This window comes from Oenanthe melanoleuca, chromosome 4A, assembly GCF_029582105.1.
Source record: "Oenanthe melanoleuca isolate GR-GAL-2019-014 chromosome 4A, OMel1.0, whole genome shotgun sequence".
Lineage (NCBI taxonomy): Eukaryota > Metazoa > Chordata > Aves > Passeriformes > Muscicapidae > Oenanthe > Oenanthe melanoleuca.
Window position 1 is genome coordinate 12,427,941 of NC_079338.1, and position 18,310 is coordinate 12,446,250.

The 18,310-nt window shown below is 41.9% G+C and overlaps 1 protein-coding gene across 1 annotated transcript in view; it reads left to right on the forward strand.

The window, feature by feature from the left end:
* The first annotated feature begins 2,503 nt into the window (after nt 1–2,503).
* Nucleotides 2,504–18,310, forward strand: part of STK26 (serine/threonine kinase 26) — a 30,812-nt gene continuing 15,005 nt past the window's right edge. The window contains exons 1-3 of the mRNA XM_056491815.1: nt 2,504–2,972; nt 3,078–3,202; nt 17,755–17,985. Coding sequence (XP_056347790.1) covers nt 2,504–2,972; nt 3,078–3,202; nt 17,755–17,985 — 825 coding nt within the window. The remainder of the gene's footprint in view (nt 2,973–3,077; nt 3,203–17,754; nt 17,986–18,310) is intronic.

The window sequence follows — 18,310 nt, forward strand, 5'->3', positions numbered from 1 at the left end:
GGGGAAAATACCTTATCACATGCTTCATGGTTGTCCTGCAAGAGCAGAAGTAGAACTCTCTTAAATAAATCTGCTACAGTCCCTCTTATGTTGTATCAAGCTTCATGCAAGTCAGAAATGCATAAAAAGCTAAAAGTCTCAGTATACAGCCCTAAAATAGGAAGAATGGATTGGCAATCAGTATTCTCTGGGTATTATAAAGTAAATTTGTAGTATTACAAAGTAAACAGGGAGAAAATATGTATAACATCAAGACAAGGCTGAGATAAACAGTTAGCAGCAATCTGGAGTGAAAAATCAAGGTAATGTATGGGTAGAAAAAGCAAAGCCTCAGAACTAGAAGAGGAACAGCAGGTCTGCAATGCAGCAGAAGAATGAAATAAAAATCATCCTATTTCATTTGTCAGGATTTTTTCAGGGCTCATGTTCTAAAGATTATTAAAAGGTAGAAGGAAAAGTGGTTCAAGTGTATTTGAGCAGAATGAATCAGGCAGGATTCAGAAGTACCATGAGTAAATATCCATTCATTTATTTGCTGAACCACTGTACATAATTAAGAAAGCTTTTTGTCAGTAGAAATCCCCTTTTCTTCCCAGGGCTTTTTAGTGGAAAACATTTTTGAATTTAAGTATACAGTATCAACTTTCAGAAAATACTTACCTTAAACATTCCACGCATTAAAATTAACTCCAGGTAGGCTCATAAGTTATTAGATGTATAACTATCACAGAGAAGCCTTTTAAAGTCATGCTATTTTTTTTTTAAGTTGCATAAAAAAGTAAATATTTTAGTAACAGTAAAGGCTAAAAACTGGCAAGTTGGAAAAAAAAATATTCCACCATGATCCACAAGCCTGTCCTTAACAAACATTACTGTTTGTTTTTTGGTTCAAACCACAGTGAGTTAGGGATGGAAAGACTGCCTAACTTTGAAATCCTTGTCTTTAGCCTGTTTTAACACAACCTAACCTTAAACAGAGGTGTTTTGTGCTCCTTGCCACAGTGCAACATTCCTCTGAGTCCTAAGGGAGGGAGACTGCCTGCTGTCACATCCTTTCTGAAGGGACCCACCCTCTCAGCAGGATAGCTCTGGGATGGCCAGCAATCCAACACCTCCAGCCTACCTTACTTTTTCTTGCTGTTAGACTTAGAAACCTATGGATTTGAGGGAAGCCCTCACATGCCCATGAGGATATTTGTGATGGGTCCATGTGATTTCTATGTGCTTGCTTGGAGGGCTGCTGGGAAGACCAGTGCCATAAAAGATATCAGTTTGAGCTTTCTTTAGTAACTGGCAAAAATCTTACATGTATAGGAACATGAATCACACACACTAATGTGTGACTCATGCATGAATGGGAAAAAAGTCACTTTAAAACACTGTTATTTTCCCCTCTCCAGGCCCTGGTAGAATGCTGGGGGAAGCCCACCTCACCAGGAAAGCAGGTGATGGTGAGGGACAGAGGTATGTGTTGGGACAGCCCTGCAGCAGCCAGTGCAGGGTGGGGAGAGCTGGCCAAGGAGGGGAGAACCCTCCTGGTGAGCCAAGAAAGAGCCAACCACCCTGAACTGAGCTGAACCTCCAAAGACGAACTGGACCTGCCCTCACCACCTCCACCACAGCCAGCTGCCAGGAGCACCCCTGAGACAAGAAGACATCACCACTTTTATCACAAGAGCAAGTAAATCCCATCAAATATTTCCTCAGTTATTTGTACCCTCTTACTGCCCTGTTTCTCTGGGGTGTGGGAGCCAGGGGTACAGGGGTGATGGGCTGTACAGGGGTACAGAGGTGATGGGCTGTACAGAGGTACAGGGGTAATGGGCTGTACAGGGGTACAGGGGTGATGGGCTGTATGGGGGTACAGGAGTACAGGGGTAATGGACTGTACGGGGTTACAGGAGTACAGGGGTGATGGGCTGTACAGGGGTACCGGAGTACAGGGGTGATGGGCTGTACAGGGGTACAGGGGTACAAGGGTGAGGGGCTGTTGGGGGCAGTGGGGCCAGGGAGCAGCGCTGTGACTGTGCAGGAGGGACCCCATGGCAGCACTCGAGGGGCTGGCATTGCCAGTGCTGAGGCCACACCTCGAACGCTGTGTCCAGTTCTGGGCCCCTCAGTCAGGAGGACATTGAGGTGCTGGACCGGGTCCAGAGAAGAGCAGCAGAACTGGGTGACACAGATCTGCTGAGGAGCTCTGGCGGGAGCTGGGCGTGTTCGGCTGCAGAAAGGACGCTCAGGGGCCCCCATAGCTCTGTACAACTCCCACAGGAGGCTCTAGCCCGGTGCGGGTCGGGCTCCTCTCCCGGGGAACCAGCCACACGACAGGGGATAAGGTCTTAGCTGTGCCTGGGGAGGTTTAGGCTGGACATCAGGAAGAATTTCTTCACAGAAAGGGTGATTAGACACCGGAACAGGCAGCCCGGGGAGGCTGTGGAGTTACCGTTCCTGGAGGTTTTTAAGGAAACTCTGAACGTGGCACTCAGCGCCCTTGTCCGCTGCCATGGTGGTGTTGGGCCATACGTTGGACTCGATGACCTCAGAGGTCTTTTCCAACCTGTCTGTCGGTGGCTCCGAGACGCGCGGGCGGCCGCGCTCGCCGGCCCGGGCTGCGCTGACGCTGAGGGTCTCCGCGGCCCCGCCCCGGCCGTGCCCCGCTGCCGGCCCGCCCGCGGGGCCGGGCGCCGTGACGCCGGGGCCGTGCGGCGGCTCCGCCCCGCGAGGCCGGAGCCGAGACGGAAGCAGCCGCCGCACAGCAGCCGCCGCCTGCAGCCGGAGCCCGACATGGCGCTCTGAGCCAGCCCCGGCCGCGCCGAGAGCCGCCACCCCGGGGGGCCCCGAGCAGCCGCCCCCGCGCCGGGACCGGGGAGCGGGGCATGGGCAGGGCCGCTGCGGGGAGCCCGGCGGGCAGGGGACAGCGGCGCTAGCGACCCCCGCCCGCCCTTCGCGCAGCGCAGCCCCGCGGCCGCGAGGTGAGGAGCCGGCGGCGGGCGGGGGCCGGCGGGCAGGGCGGGGAGGGAAGGAGGGAGCGCGGCCCGCGCTGAAGCCGCCGCCTCCCCGCCGCTTTGTCCTTCCAGGCCCCGCCGCCGCCGCCGCCCAGGAGAAAGAGGCCGAGATCGGGGAGCAGCGGGCGGCGCCCGCCCGGCCGCCGCAGCCCGCCATGGCCCACTCGCCCGTGGCGGTGCAAGTGCCCGGCATGCAGGTGAGCTCCGCACCGGGCCCAAAATGGAGGCGGCGGGCCCGGCCCCGGCTCCGGAAGCGGCGCTTGCGGCCCGCACCGGGCGGAGCCGCCGCCGGGGCGCGGGGGGCCGCGGGTGGGCAAGGGAGCGGGGCCGCGGGGAGGCCGCGTTCGGGCCGGGGGAGCGAGGGAGGCAGCGGGGGAAGCCGGGGTGCTCCGAGCTAACGGGAGGCTTCGGGGGCCGCGTACCTGCCGCCCGGCGGGGGAGAAGGGATTCCCCTCCCTCCCTGCCCCCTTTGTTCAGGGGTGGCCGCGCCGCATCCAGGAGCACGTAAGAGCCTCTAAAACTGATTGAAGGCGAAGTGAAGTTAATGGCAGGGTGTGTGGGTGCGCTGTAAATGACATACCAGGCGCGCTGGCAGGCGGACCTGCTGCAGGACTTCCCCACCACCTTGGCGCTGGGCCTGTAGTGCAGCTTCCCGGAGGACCCTGGCATTCATGGAAAGGTGGTATCTGCCAGGTCTGGTGGGAACAGAGCTCTGGGAGCATAGCCTGGCAGAAACCTGCACTTCTCCTAGCCTGGGAATGAGGCCTAGTGTTGTTTTTGTATGTTTGTGTTACCTGCTTAGAAAACAAACAAGTTGGTATGTTACTGACTTACACAGGAAAGGGGGACTACCTCTGACTCTGCATTCTTACTCCACTGGACAATCTAATACAAATTTGACCAAAGTTCTTTATCAATCTAAAGGAGTTGAGAACCCAGCTCATTTCAGTGTTGATTTTTGTTTGTCAGACACTGGCAGCCCAATCATTTGAGCATTCTCTTAACTTCAGCATTTTCTTAACTTCTGGGATAGTCATAACATCGAAGGTTTTTTAACTTCAAATAATACAGAAACATTTATGATACATCTCTGTATATGTGAGAGAAACAGTAGAGAGTTCAGGAGGCTTCAGAACGGAAAGTTACTATATCTCTTGGTAAGGTAACTTTATGACTTCTATAAAGTGTAGAATTGATGTGTAAACAGTATTTATATATTAATTTATGCCAGTTACAGTTCTATGCCTTAGTTTACCTTTTTCATTTCTAATAGTTTCTAGGCTTTTTGAAATCTGTTAAGTTGTGGTCTTTCACTGACTTTCTGTGTCTGTAAGAGGACATAAGCCACATCTTCTCAGCCTGCTTACTCCATGGGTCAGAGTGACTTGCATTAAAACATCCTAAAGAAAATTTGTGATAAAAGATTTAAAGGCTTTAATGTGAGCTACTTTATTTACAGCCTCTAGGCTTTCTAGTGTGTTTCTATTTCAACATTCTCTTTGTTAATTTCTTATTTTTATATCTCCTTAATGTATTGCTGTCCTGTTTTCCGTAACTGGCATCACAAAGAAACCTTGAAATTATTTAAGGTTCTGTTTTTCTATTTTTATACCAATAAACTTTATCCTAATAGCATCCTTATTCCCACAATTGTATTGTTATTAGTGTAATTCACAGCCCTTAAGATATATCAGTATGTTAAAAACTTTTTTTAAAACTATTAGATAAATCTAGATGCATAGAATTAAAACACAGTTTTTTCCTTGGTGACTTTTTTTTTTTTTTTTAAGAAGATGATTACACAAGTCCTGAAACCCTCAGAATATAAAGAAATAGAATTTGGTGTGATGTTAATCTGTTCAACCTTCTTCTAGAAGGAACATAATACAGAGCATTTTAATTTAAAAAAAAAAAACAAAAACTAAAACCAACACAACAACTGCATGGCAGTCTGAGGGAGAAAAGTTGTTTCCTTTAGGTTTTTTTAACCTATCTGGACTATTCAGTCAGGATCATCTAAGTGATGATGGTAGAAGTGTGCCTGCTTCTGCTCAATGTTAAAGTAAACGTGTAGTGATTGATTGAAGAAGGAATAAACAGGTTCTTCTGTGATGCAAGATATAATAGTTATGTTAAAACTATCACTGTGGGAAAGTGTAATGTCAAACCTCTTGTTTTGTAATCTGTTGAGGGAAGGTTTTATTGAATTATAACAGTTGGAAACGGAATTTGTCAGAGAATGTCACAAGCTTGTAGTTTTCAGCATTATTGTCATCTTATGCTTTCCCTTACATTATACAAAAAGTATCAAGAAAAATCCAGAAATAAACATCTTACGTAATTCACGTACTCCAAAAACAAGGCTTAAGACAGTTTATCACCAAAATATATCAGAAGCTTTTTTGACTCTTTAAAGATCTTATGAAGAGTCAGGTCCCCTTTAAAAAAACTTCCAACATGGAAAATTACAGAAAATCACAGAGAGTTATTTTGGTGGACTTGGAGTCTGACTTTAGTCCCCTGGCAGCAGTGACAGACCCAGAGGTAGTATTATCTGTTGCCCTTATGAGTAGTTACAGAGCCATTTGTTTATGTAGTGGTTACATTCTGTTTAACCTGTCTTGTGTCCCTAACAAAACCAAATTTTATACCTAACAATTCTTGCCTCTGCAAACAACTTCCTAAACACATTCATTTTCCTTGCTCCTTTGGAAAGGCTCCACTTGATGCAGTTGTACAGTGTTAACTTACCAGCTGCCAAGCTTGTAAGCCCATTCAGTAAAATCAAAGGACTCAGTGTATGTATAAAATGAGTGGTCTGAAGCTGAACATGATACCCCAGATTATGGCATTTTGTACAGAATCCAGGATGAGATGGAAAATGGAAAGAAAGGATGGTGAGCACAGTTAAGGTGTCCTGGTTATGGGAAGCACAGTTTGCAGTGAGCTTGATTGTCAGGTTTGAGGTTTTATTCAGTAATGTCACAGTAACTTTGTTCCTTGGGATAAAAATATTCAAACTAGTTCTTAGTCTGGAATGCTTTGAGATCTCTCAGTGAGAAACCTGTTCACCAGCACTGTCTTCAAGGAATCCACTTGAACTCCTACAGAGCATTTCTGCATTCAGCTTGTGAGAGAGATGCTGCTGTGTCTTTGCCACCCAGGTGCTGAAAACAGCTGGAGTGAAGAAGGTGTCAGACCCCTTACTATTAGTCCTAAGTGCTTTTGTATTGCCCAGCAGACAGAGTACATAGTTCAGAGGGTTGTTTGTTTCAAGTGATGGGAACATTTCAAGGATGTCAGTCATTTGAGATTGATGTGTTTCTGATGAACTTATGTTCTTGGCAGCATCTCACACAATGCTCCATACTCCTTACAAATAAGAGTTTGGAAACTGTTTGCTTGCAAGTGAGTAACAGCTAACCTTTCTAAGGTGGTCAAGGAGGCTGCTTTTCAATATGTCATTTAAATTTTCTAAACTAGTCTGTAAACTTGATGGAACATCACTCAAGTAATAAATGCCTTTTTTTAGCTGGTAGAGTTTTAAAGTATAAACTTGCCCTTTTCCTATTCTAACTTGTCATGCAAAACCTAAAGTCTGTGAAATATTAATTTGCTAACTGATAGAAATACTGATTTTTCTCATTTATATTTTTTGTTAGTATGTGTGTCTTTGGAACCTGACTTGGGGCTTTTTGTCCCGTTATCTCTGCTGTCCTACTCATCTAAACACTTTCTGTTTCCTTTCTTCAGGCTCTGTTGATACCTCCTGATCCTGTATGACAGTAGTTTTGAGCACAGCGAGAAAGGTTGTTTAGAACTGCTCTCCATCTGTTTTTGTTGGCATTCAGGCTACCTTGCTATAAAGAACCTAACTTCCTCTAAAAGTGGAGCTGCCAGGAGCATGTGACCTATCAGGCAGTGTACTCTGATTCACAGTTGAAGGATTGTTTGATTAAATGAAAACTTGGGTGTCAAGGTGAGCTTTGCTCTCTGTGCTGCCAGTTAGCAGAGTGGCTGTAGGGTGCTGCTCCCTGAGCAGCCTGAGCCTGGAGAGTCCCTCCCTGCAGGCTGCTAGGGGCAGATCAGTTAATGCTTACTTGGATGGGTAGAGAAAGATGAGAGGTAGTGTTAAATTTTGTAAGTGGTCTTTTTCATAGCCCTAGAAAAACACCCAGATTTTCTCTTAACTTAATGCACATCTATAAATGTGTGGTATCTAAAGCTAGCTTGTCTGGAAGCGTGTCAGATTTTTAGTAAACCTTATGCACTGAAGTTAAAATAATATAGCTTCTGTTAAGAGCAACCAGTCTTTTACTGTTAGATACTTAAATATTTAGAAAGTGCATGTTAGAAGAACTTAAACTTTTGAAGAAAGATCCTTTCAAGGTTCTATTAATTTATTCTTCTCCTAGGAACTGATGCTTCAGAGAATTTGAAAAGGCTTGAAATTTCTGCTGTTTAGAAGCATGTCTTACTTAAGGGAAACTGGAAAGTGCAGCACTTGCAGGGCACCAGGACACTTCCACAGTGCCTAGAAAACTGATGTCTTGTGATGGATTTGATGTGGACTGTGGTGTGTTTTCCAGTTTCAGTTCCTTGACTGGTGCTCTGAGCCATGGTGCAGGTAGACTGCAGGAAGACAATATTTTAAGCCTTACAGAGAGCAAGCCTCTTTTCTGCTTGAAGCAGATCTGCTTTAAAGTATTTGTGAAATTCAACACTGCTGTTGTTCCTTTGCTGGTTGTGCAGGACCTACAAGCTCTACTGTATCTAGTAGCAGATTGCTAAATCAGCTCAGGCTTTATTAGCTGAACTTGGGTCTTCCCTCTAATACCTTGTGGTAAGTTACTCTGGTGACAAGAAAAGCAGGGCTCAGTCATCCTTGTACTGTCTTACTTGTGTCAAAGGAGGAGAGTAGACAGAGCTCTGGAGAGTATTCAGTGGATGGGAGCTGTGCAGGTATAATCACCTGGAATTCAGCAGATGCTTTTTGTCAGGATTAAAAAAAGGTCCAGTCCTGTAGTAGTATTTTCTGTGCATATTTTACAGTTTTATAAACACATTAAGTGCTTTGACTTGGAATTTAGAGGCAAATCAGCTGAAGCCAGAGAGAGAGGACATAAACAACTCACCTTAATCTCTGTGCTGTTCCATACCATCATACACTGGCATGTTCTGGAACATGTCAGTTTTGGGCAGAAAGTAATATTCCTCCAAGGTAAAAGCATTACATCTGAAAACAGAGTTCTGACTTTTAAAAGGATATAATTGTTATTTTATTCTGATTTAAAGATTGAATATATTTGCACTGGCTGTTCTTGAACTCCAGTGTCTCAGTTTTAAAAATCCTGATGAAAGTTTTATCTTGCTTTTCTCCTTTTTCTCCAAAAGGAGAATGTATGGCAAGCAGTATCTCAGTAATATATTGCAGTTTTTTATTTAGATACTTATTTTGAGGGGAAGAATGTTTCTTTATGTATAGAAACTCAATGGTACACCAGGAAGCATATATATGACTAAGTGTGCCTCTGCAACAGCATTTGAGACATGTGAAATGTATTAGTGAAGAAAAGACTAGAGTAGTTGCCTCAGTTTTCAGTCATCTCTAAAAGTGAAAGGCTGAGTTTTAGAACCAGTAGGAAAAGTACCACTTGTTTTCTCTTTAGTGACTGTCTTCAGATACAGAAGTCGTGAAATTCGGATGATTATAAGAGACTATTGTTTTGTCTTTCATTTATTCTTAGGGATTGAATTTAATGATTGACAGAAGGGTTCAGATGGGTTTTGGGAAGATGAGGTTGGAGAGGAACAATACAAAGTTTTTAAATGCTTCTGTGACAAATATTTTTTGTCGTGCTGTAGTGTCTGCTTGTATGTTGTCTTTGAAGGAATAAAGAGTTGGTGAGGTATCTATTGCATCAGGAGTCACTGTTCCAAATCTGCTATTTCTTTCTTAAAATAATTGGAAATAAAATTCCTTCCTAATACTGCCTCACCAGTATTTTACTCTATTTAAAGAACTGTCATTTGTTTTTTAAATTTAAACTTCTTGCAGCTTTTCTGAAGCATGTCTGTTCTGCTGATTAGATGAGGATCACTGAGCATACTCCTTTGCTCTGAAGGACAAGCTTAAATCTCCTGGGAAGGGTACCCACCTGGTGATACTGAACTCTCCTCTGCCAGAGGATTGCTGCCAGATAGATTTGGCAAAAAGACCTGAATCAGAGAAACTATTAATACAGGTACTGACAAGGTAGCAGTAGCTTGCTGGTCTCATTCCTCATATTTTGTGCCTGTGTTTTTGCAGAGATGGGCTTTATCAATTAGGTCCATAGCTCAGGAAAGAGCATGGCTTCAACTTAGTTCCTTCTTCATAAGGAAAACTTTAAAGAATTGCACAGAACTGCAATTTTTGGAAGTGTGTAGCCAAGTTTGTGTTGCTGAAATCTGGATTTGAATGGTCTTGATTGAGGCAGCATATCTGAAAAAGCTTTGTGACAAGGTCTGCCATGGTTCTGCATGAATTCTCTGTGCATCAGTGAAGCAAAAAAAAGGAATGAAAAATGTGCAGAAATCTGCAGGTTTCTCACTTGAGCCTTGGAAGGGAGAGTCTGAGAGCCAAAAGTAGCTTCACTGTTTACATGAACCATGTGTTCAGTCCTGGAGAGTGGGGTTTTTTTTCCTGTTTCCTCCTGCTCCCCAATCTTTTGCAGGCTTTTCTCTCAACTGGGTACTGTTGTATGTTCTGAATATCTGAATAATGTTGGCTGGGGGAGAATCAGAGGGAGTCTGTGCTTTGCTAGATGTCGAGTTGTGTTTCACTGGAGGTTTCTGTGTTAGGAGCTGAATGTAGAATAATAAAAACAGTGTACAGCTTGAAGTGACCATGAGTGTTGTAACATGCCTAAATGTAAAACATTGAGTAAAAAAGATTGAATTTCTACTAATGTAGATCAATTAAAAACATAGAGAATTATGAGGGGAGCAAAATGTTCTTGCTGCTGATCTCTCACCAAGGAAGGTGTCATCTGGCAGCTGGTCATAGCAAGAACATTTTTACATTCCTGTACAGCTTTATTCTAGCCTAGTTGGCAAGAAGAATCTGATTCTTTTTTTTTTTTTTTTTCTCCAGGGTGTTTCTTTTCCTCCCCTCCCCCTTCCCCTTGCCTTTTATGTAATGAGATGCTTTGCAATGCTATGAATGAGCTGCAAAGTAATTGAAAAAGGAGTTTCCTGAAATGGGCAGGTTGGTTCTGGCAGCAGAGGTTTCTTTCTTTGTAGCTCATTTTGGAGTTGTATTTCTGGTTTTCCTTGTGTGCTTTTTGTAGCTTCAGGTCCAGTATCATCGATATGATCGAGGGCCAGTGTTCATGAAGAGAGTACAGCATTCAAGTTTGTGGTCCTCTAGCCTTGGGGAGAGGACAGAAACATAGGATTCTAGTAGACTGGTGTTTGCCTTCTTTTCTTCAATTGGTCCCTCCCCAAATTAAAGGAATGGTGATACCCTCTAAGTATGGGGTCCCACTTCGGGTTTATTGCAGGCATTTGCTGTGCCTGGAGACTTATCTGTGGTAACAAAACTTGTGGCCTGCTCTTTAACCCACCCACACTGTGGTTTGGAGCCATCCTTTTTCAGCTTGCATGTTTTGTGCCTCACTTTAATTTTGTTTGGCCTGAAAATAAGTAGACTCATTCAGTGGAGAGATTTAGCAAAAGTACTAACGTGTGTCATACTTGGAATTTTTACTACTTTTTAGTTAATGAATTGGCAAGTTAAAAATGTGAATTTCATTGTAATTTGTGTTCTAGCTGGCTTGTAGTATAATTCTAATCTTATTTACAGGAGGAAGGCTGTGTATCAAGTCCTAGCTTACACCGAAGAAACTCTGAAGTGGCTTCTAGAGTGATAAAGTGTCAAATTTATGTAGCATTTGCGACTTAGGTGTATTTAAATATTAATAAAATGATTGAAATGCTGTAATGATACAGGTTATTGCTGGCAGAATTCTGACGTGGTTATTCCTTTAAATGGGTGTGGCAAAAATAAAAAAAAAATTGTTTGTGTACTGATAAGCTGGCTGGTGCTGAAAGGAAAGGCACACGGCTAAAAGTAGTCTGCAGCCCATAAATGGTTATTTTTCCATATTCCTATTAGATGTGGCCTTTGAAATCTCTCTGCAGAGCACGTTTTTCAAAGCAGTTCCTAAAATGGAGAGGTTACAAGTGCTCTTTAGCAATGAGAAATTGCAGTGTCTCTTATGTCCTGACTTCTGATTCAGGTTAGTTTATTGAGGTGGGTTAGTTACTTGTTCAGCAGTCACTTGTCCTGCACGGTTCAACAGACAAGATGAAACTTGTGAAAGATAAGTTTGTTGAACTGTTAATAAATGCAGAACAGACTTAGTTGAAACACTGGGACACCAGAACCTGTTGATAACTGATTTTTATCTCCATTTCAGGATGTCCATGCTTCTAGCTAGAAAACACTGAGCTACTCACATCTTTCTCCAGTTGTAGTAAAGACTCAGTCATGTAATTGGTGTGTGTCCCCCACTTTAATTTTTCTCATTTTTTAAATCGGCTGTGCTCCTCGGAGGTGTAAACAGACTGGAGATTATGCAGTTGTATGCAGTGGTTTGAGGATGTTTTAAAAATTTACTAGGTAGTTAAAAGGTGTTGATACAAAGAATAGAAGCCAAGTGGGACTCCATTTGAACTGTAAGATGTGTAGGATATCAGTTATAGAGAAACCCACTGTCATGGGAAATTTTTCTCTCTTTCCTTTCCTCAGTGCAGAGTACTCTTCATAAATAATTGGTGTAAATTTTTTAAATTGCCTTGTGTCAAAGAGCTAATCTTTGGGACATTTGGTATTTAGTCCTTTTTTGGGCTTATTTATGCTTTTTCCTAAGCTGCTTTATGTTGTGTGAAAGAAAAGCTAAGAATAGAGGAAGTGAGTTCAGTGGTTTCCATTTTCAGCTTAACGTACAATTGACAGCTCGCATCTGCCACAGGTCAGAGATGGTTTGAATATGAAGGTAATTATTTTCTTAAAAATCTGACTATAAATGGATTTGAATGCTGATTTTAGAGTTTTGATAGTCACAGAAATTTTCAAGCACCTCTCCTTATGTTTAATGTGATGAAAACAAAGCCACATACGTTTTTGCTTGCTGTTTTTGCTTTCGTGTGAAGTTCCCTAGGTTCTCACTAAAAATGGCAATAAGTCTTGGCCTTGTCAGATAAGAGAGATGTTTCATAAAGACTGTAATGGAGGTCAGGTCCCATTTAAGGACAGCAAAACCCAGATCTAGATTTTATTATCACTGAGTAGAAAAACTTGTAGATAATGTAAAAATTTGATAAAATCAAATTGCTTTGTTGTTAAAATAATATTCTCTGCATATGTATCATACAGTTCCAGTAAGTATAATCAAATCCTAATATCTTAGTCTTGTCCACCCTTGTCTTGAATGTCAGCAGGGTCATTTTTTCTTATTCTTTGTAAGTAATAATGGATCTGCACCTGTGCCTTCATTAACTGGAAACTATTTAAATTTTTATGTATACACACACACGCCTGTGGTGCTGTTTCTGTGAGTAATTTTCCGTATGCAGGTAAAATATGAAAATATATATAATTATGTGAATAAATATTGTTACATGTTTTAATATGCATGGTGTATAATTAGTGTGTATATATATATATATATAAAATATCTGAAACTACATGCAGATAGTATATGTTAGAGATATACAAACCTATCAGGTTTGTCAATCTTATTCCCTCTTAATTTTATTTTTGGGAGGTCTGAACAGAATAAAAAATTAAGAGGTACTTTATTATCTGAGAATAGGTAAATGCCTGTGACTGGAATTGCTTGAAATGACAGTCTTTTAAACACAGGTAATTCTGATGGCTTCCAAAGATACCAGGACCTGTTAGGCTGCCATAGTAGTGGGTGCTTGAAAAACATCTCTTACCAACCTTTATAAAATCCTTTGAACTAATTATTATATCTTTATTTCATGCATATTTGGGTAATGTAGATGTAAGTGTAGGTGAGCTACTCTGTAGCAGTGTTACAATTCTAAGGGGAATGTCTGTTCCAGATAAAGCCTGAGAGATGCTTTAAGTACCTCTTAGTGTAACAGCTTTTCTCAGTCAGGTTTTAGAAATACTGTTAAGACAAGAAGATATATGTTCTCACACTGACAGACTACTTAAAAGAAATCTGGCAAGACTGTTACAATAGTTGCTTTAGGAATCCTAGAGGATGTTAGGTGCTTGATTTTGTTAGAATCAAAGCATTAGTTCAGTCTCTGTCCGAGATTCTTGAAGTTTTGTTTTTTCATTCAATTGTAGTCAATACCTTTGGATGAGAGTGTTTTCAGAAGACCTTTTTCTGTAAAAGACTGACAGATCCAGGCACAGCCTGACATACTGCTTCTTCTAATTTTGTCTATGTCATTAGGCTTCTGTATAATCTTGGAAGTTACATATTCAGTATGTTTCAAGTTTGTTTTAAAGGAAGAATTCAGAATTTGATGTACAGGCACATGACAGGGTCAGAGGTGAACAGGTGAGTCAGCAAGTTAGTCTTGTAGCACAGCACAGCCAGGACATTGCTTCAGAAACATGTGTTTATTGGAATCAAAGGAAAGAGGTTATGTAAGCCAGATTGGCAGAATGCTTGACCCAACAACTGGCAAATATGATGTTTACAAAAGAAAAAAAGTATGATGGCAAAAATAATGCTATAGTGGTTTTTTATTTGGGGCTTCTGAGCAGGTGGTCAGACTGTATGACCTCCTGAGGTCTTTTTTGAGCCAGATTGTGTGACTTTCTGTGTGCACATACGGATGTGTATGAACACATGCAGGGATGCCACAAGGTTGAATAAGAGAGGAGAGATTTCCTGAAGGCCCCAGGCTGTGTGGTTGTGCTGGGCTGGTGAAATGGTGCACATGGAAGTGGTGCAGAGGGCTTGTGTTGTCACGCTTGTGCTGGTGCTCTTAGTCACACTGGCAGGACTGGAGCTGGCATGTGGATGTGCCTGTGCTTGTTGTACTTGTTGCTGCTTCTGTCTGTGGAACTGGGCTTAGGGAGGGAAAGTGCAAGATGTTCTCTGCCTGGCTTGTCCACATATAGGTATTATCTTTGGAGAGGTGATGATGGAGTCCATATACTGTCTATTGTGTTGTTACCATCTGCTGCCCAACAGACATGGCTTCCCATGGAAACCACTATTTATTTTAAAAAAGAATAACAGTTATTCCTGCAGGCGTCTTTCAAAGCTTTTTTCCATTTCAGTGAATGAGCTGTGAAACAGCAAGGAATTACAATGGGTGTTTTTGCTCAGGAGTGTTAATAGTGTTAAAAATCTTAATTTCTACCATGTTAGAAGTTTAGCTGGCAGCTGTGTTGCAGAAATTTACTGGTGTATATTGAGGATTTGTGTATACACATAAACACTTCTATTTATATATCTACATCCTTTTCTATACATTTGTTTATGGAGCAGTCGTTTAAAGTTTTGTTTTGTTTTCATTAGTTATAGAAAAACATTCCTGTAGAACAGTAGGCTGAAAGACAAGGAAATTAAGAAAGGTAAAAGCAAATCTGTTTCAAAATGCAGTCTTTGTTCTCAGGCCGTGTTTTAAGTTATGTAGTGTTACAAGTTTGAAGTCTTTCCAAAGGACATTATCTCAATATTAGCTGTAGCTGGTTGGAAATATTTGTCCTTATCCTGGAGTGTCCTGCAGTCCCTTGTCAGCCTCGGTGAGTAACAGAAGCTGTAAAGCTGACTTTGCTTGCTGTGAGAGGATTTTCTGAGAATAGAAAGATGTGACTGTTTCCTCAAGTAGTCCTGTACAGTTTGTTCTCTGATGCCCCTCTGTTCCACCTCCTCCTCCCAGGGATGTACATGGAGTTCTCCAGCACTAGAAAGTCCAGCCGTGACTGATCTCTCTCTCCCTGTACTCCAGCACTCACACATAATGGCATCAGGAGTTGTTGGAAGATAAAATAGCCTTTAAAGCTCTGATTCACCTGAAGTAGCTTGGGGGAGAGAATTTGTAGGCCTGGTTTGTTCCGTTGATGGTGGTTACGTGGGTGTATAGGATGGAGTGATGTGCTTTTCTATTGAGGAGCCCAGAGGAGTTTTCTGCTTAAGGTTTCTCCCCCAGCAAAATCCAAGTGTTGCCCTTTGAGATGGGCAGACATTTGTGAAAGCCTGCATTAGCTGAGTATGTCTGTGGTTAAATTGCTTTTCTTTTATCTGACTGCTTATTCTTTTATCTGGAGTGTTTAACCGGTTTAATCTCAAATCAATAATATCTATTAGTTAAATGACTCCTGAAATTCCAGATTCCAAGTATGTCTTAAATTGAAGCTAGTTTTTGTGAAGGTGAGTATTTAAGCATCAATAAAAAGTTTTGCCAATCATGTTTCTTAACTTGTTTCTTGGAAGTGTGTGTCTCTGTTTATTGTAAATGGAGAACTGTCAGTTAATTATTCCTTATTGCAACTAACGCAGTTGAGAAGCAATTCCTGGCTAGATGATGGTTTAGCATCTTCCCTGGCAGCAGGGTGGCAGTTACTGCTGCTTTTGCCACACCTGTCCCTGCAGTAGGTTTTGAACACCCTGGAAATAGATTTTAAATTCAGATTTATTTAAAAATGGTTTTTAGTCTTAGCGATGAAATGATTGCAGGAGCTGATGCAGTAGTGTATGGCAATGTCTTTGGACACTCTGAAGATTTACTGGTGTTCTGGGACCATTTTAACTAAAAACTTCATGAGCACCTGAAGCCTTCAGTCATTTTCTTTCCTAATATAACAATATTAGTTCTCCCAGGTTTCAGACCAAAAGGTCCTCTTTTTTTTTTCTTTTTTTGCATTTCCTTTGGTTGTGTATTTGTTCATCTTTTAGGTCTTTCACTGTCTCTATCTATAGAAGAAAATACAAGTTTTTTGTTTAACTATTTCTAGGAATTGTTTTTAATGGAGCAGAGTAGCAATGAGCTCATTATAGACAAAGGGGAAACTCCTCATTCCTGTTGCAATGTGCTGCTCAGGAGCAGCAGTGTATTTTGTCAGTTTGCAAAATCTAGAAATCCTACCTCCACAGATCACTATGGATCTGCTGTACTAATTCATGCTCCCTCCTCTTGTGATAGCAGAAATAGCAGCTTGGTATATATGAGCAGTGAACTGATTCAGCTGAAAATAAACCTGGCAAATCATCTGGTTAACTCTCAGCTAAATCTGTTTCCTGATTCATTTCACTGTATTGTGGAATAAATTCTGGTTCTGGTCAAAGGGAAGAAGCAACAGTAAGGGCCCAGATGTAAGAAAATGGGACTGTCCATTTTGGACTAGCTTAAAGTACTAATGTATTTTTCTTTCACCAGTAAAGATTTTCTTATGAATTTGCAAGAACACCAATGTAAAGTTATTTTCTGGAGTTTCATATTGATACTTGAATACTTGGTTGTGTAGGGTAATCTGTGCTTTAGGTTAAAGGTCTACTTTCACCAAGCCTGCCACTTCTTTTGCTGGTTCTGACTTTTGGAATGTGAGAAAGATGCAAGGCAAAGCATCTTTTCTATATTTTCAAAGCTTCTTACTGAATTAGAGGGCTTTTTTCAGGCAGGGATGTTTCTTTATTGAAGCACTGATTTGTGCAGTCAGTTGCCCAGTTCTGATAGCAGTAAGGTGTTTATTTCTTTTGATTTGCAAGGCATGGGCTGTTCTGTTCTTTTGGTGTGTCTGTCTGACCTCTTCAGAACATTTCTCTGTAAACTTTTGTACTCTGGTCTGAAGTTCTGTCTTAAACTGTGGAGTGTGTCATCATGTCCCTCAAAAGCTAGTGCTCTGATATTTGGATATGCAATGTTCTCTAAGCAGCCACATGGCATGCTTTATCTTGAAGGGAAAATAAGAATTTTCTTCCTTTTTGCTGTCTTCTCAACTACTTGAGTGAAGCTAAAAAATTTTAAATATTTTTATAATAAGCAGTCTGGTGATTTTAAGAGTAGTTATTCAGCAGAGGTTCCAAACCAGCAGTGTCCTTACAGTGCTCTGCTCCCCTCTGTAAGGCAAGTGTGGTGATACCAGCCAGTTCCTGTCAGTGCCGTGGGTTCAGTTCTCCATGACAGCTTCTCATTCTTTTGCTGAACACCTCTCAGTCCCTCTGGCTCATCTTTCTGTCAGCACTTTTCAATGCCCCAAAAATACCTGCTCTTACCTGCTCTGAGACTCTGGCAGTGGTGCCATCCTCTGCCCAGCACCCCTCTCTGTGTTACCTGACAGGGAGCTGTGCCTGCCCTTTGCCAGGTGGGAAGCCCAGCCTTTTCTGCCTGGGTGATGTTGCTGGTGGTCCTGTGCCAGTGATTGCATTCCCCAGTCTTCTGAATTACTGCACAGACAGGATTAATGTTCAGAACAGCTATATTCTTTTGTTTTAAAGGGTTGTTATGTCAGGAAGTGAAATGAGGTTTGTACCTGACTCCCTCTCTGGTAAGGCTCACTTACCTTTGATGGAATTGCATAATGTATGTTCTGTAACTAATAGCTGAATTAAAAGTTAGTCTGTAGGAAATAAATTTACCTGATGCAACCCTTCTGGTGATGATAAATCTGGATGACATGCTTCTTGGGAAGTAATGTGGGCTAATGACTTGGAAGTAAATTAGGCAACTCATGTGTCTTTTTTCCCTTCTTTTTTTTTTCTTCTACTAGAACCACAGAGCAGACCCAGAAGAGCTATTCACAAAATTGGAACGCATTGGGAAAGGCTCCTTTGGTGAGGTCTTCAAAGGAATTGATAATCGGACACAGCAAGTGGTTGCCATAAAAATCATAGACCTTGAGGAAGCAGAAGATGAAATAGAAGATATACAGCAAGAGATAACTGTTTTAAGTCAGTGTGATAGTCCTTATGTAACAAAATACTATGGATCATATTTAAAGGTAATTGATAGTATTGCACAAAGATTTGCTAGAATGCTGCTAGGAAAATAATCTAAAATTAAGGAAGATTTATCATGTCAACTTGGAATTTTTAGTAGGTTTTAATTTTTTTTTAACTGAGTTTTTCACTTCATTTTTCTCTTTTTGCTGCTTGCCCTGTGGGGCTGGGATTTGCACAAACTGGCTACAGAATGAACAGTTGATGGAAGATTCTTTTGCCGTTGGTTTTGAACCTTGGTTTTCTCTCCTTCCTCCACAATCTGTAGCATAATTTCATGGCCTTTCCGAGCAAGAGAAATATACCTTCATAGTTACAGAAACAAAT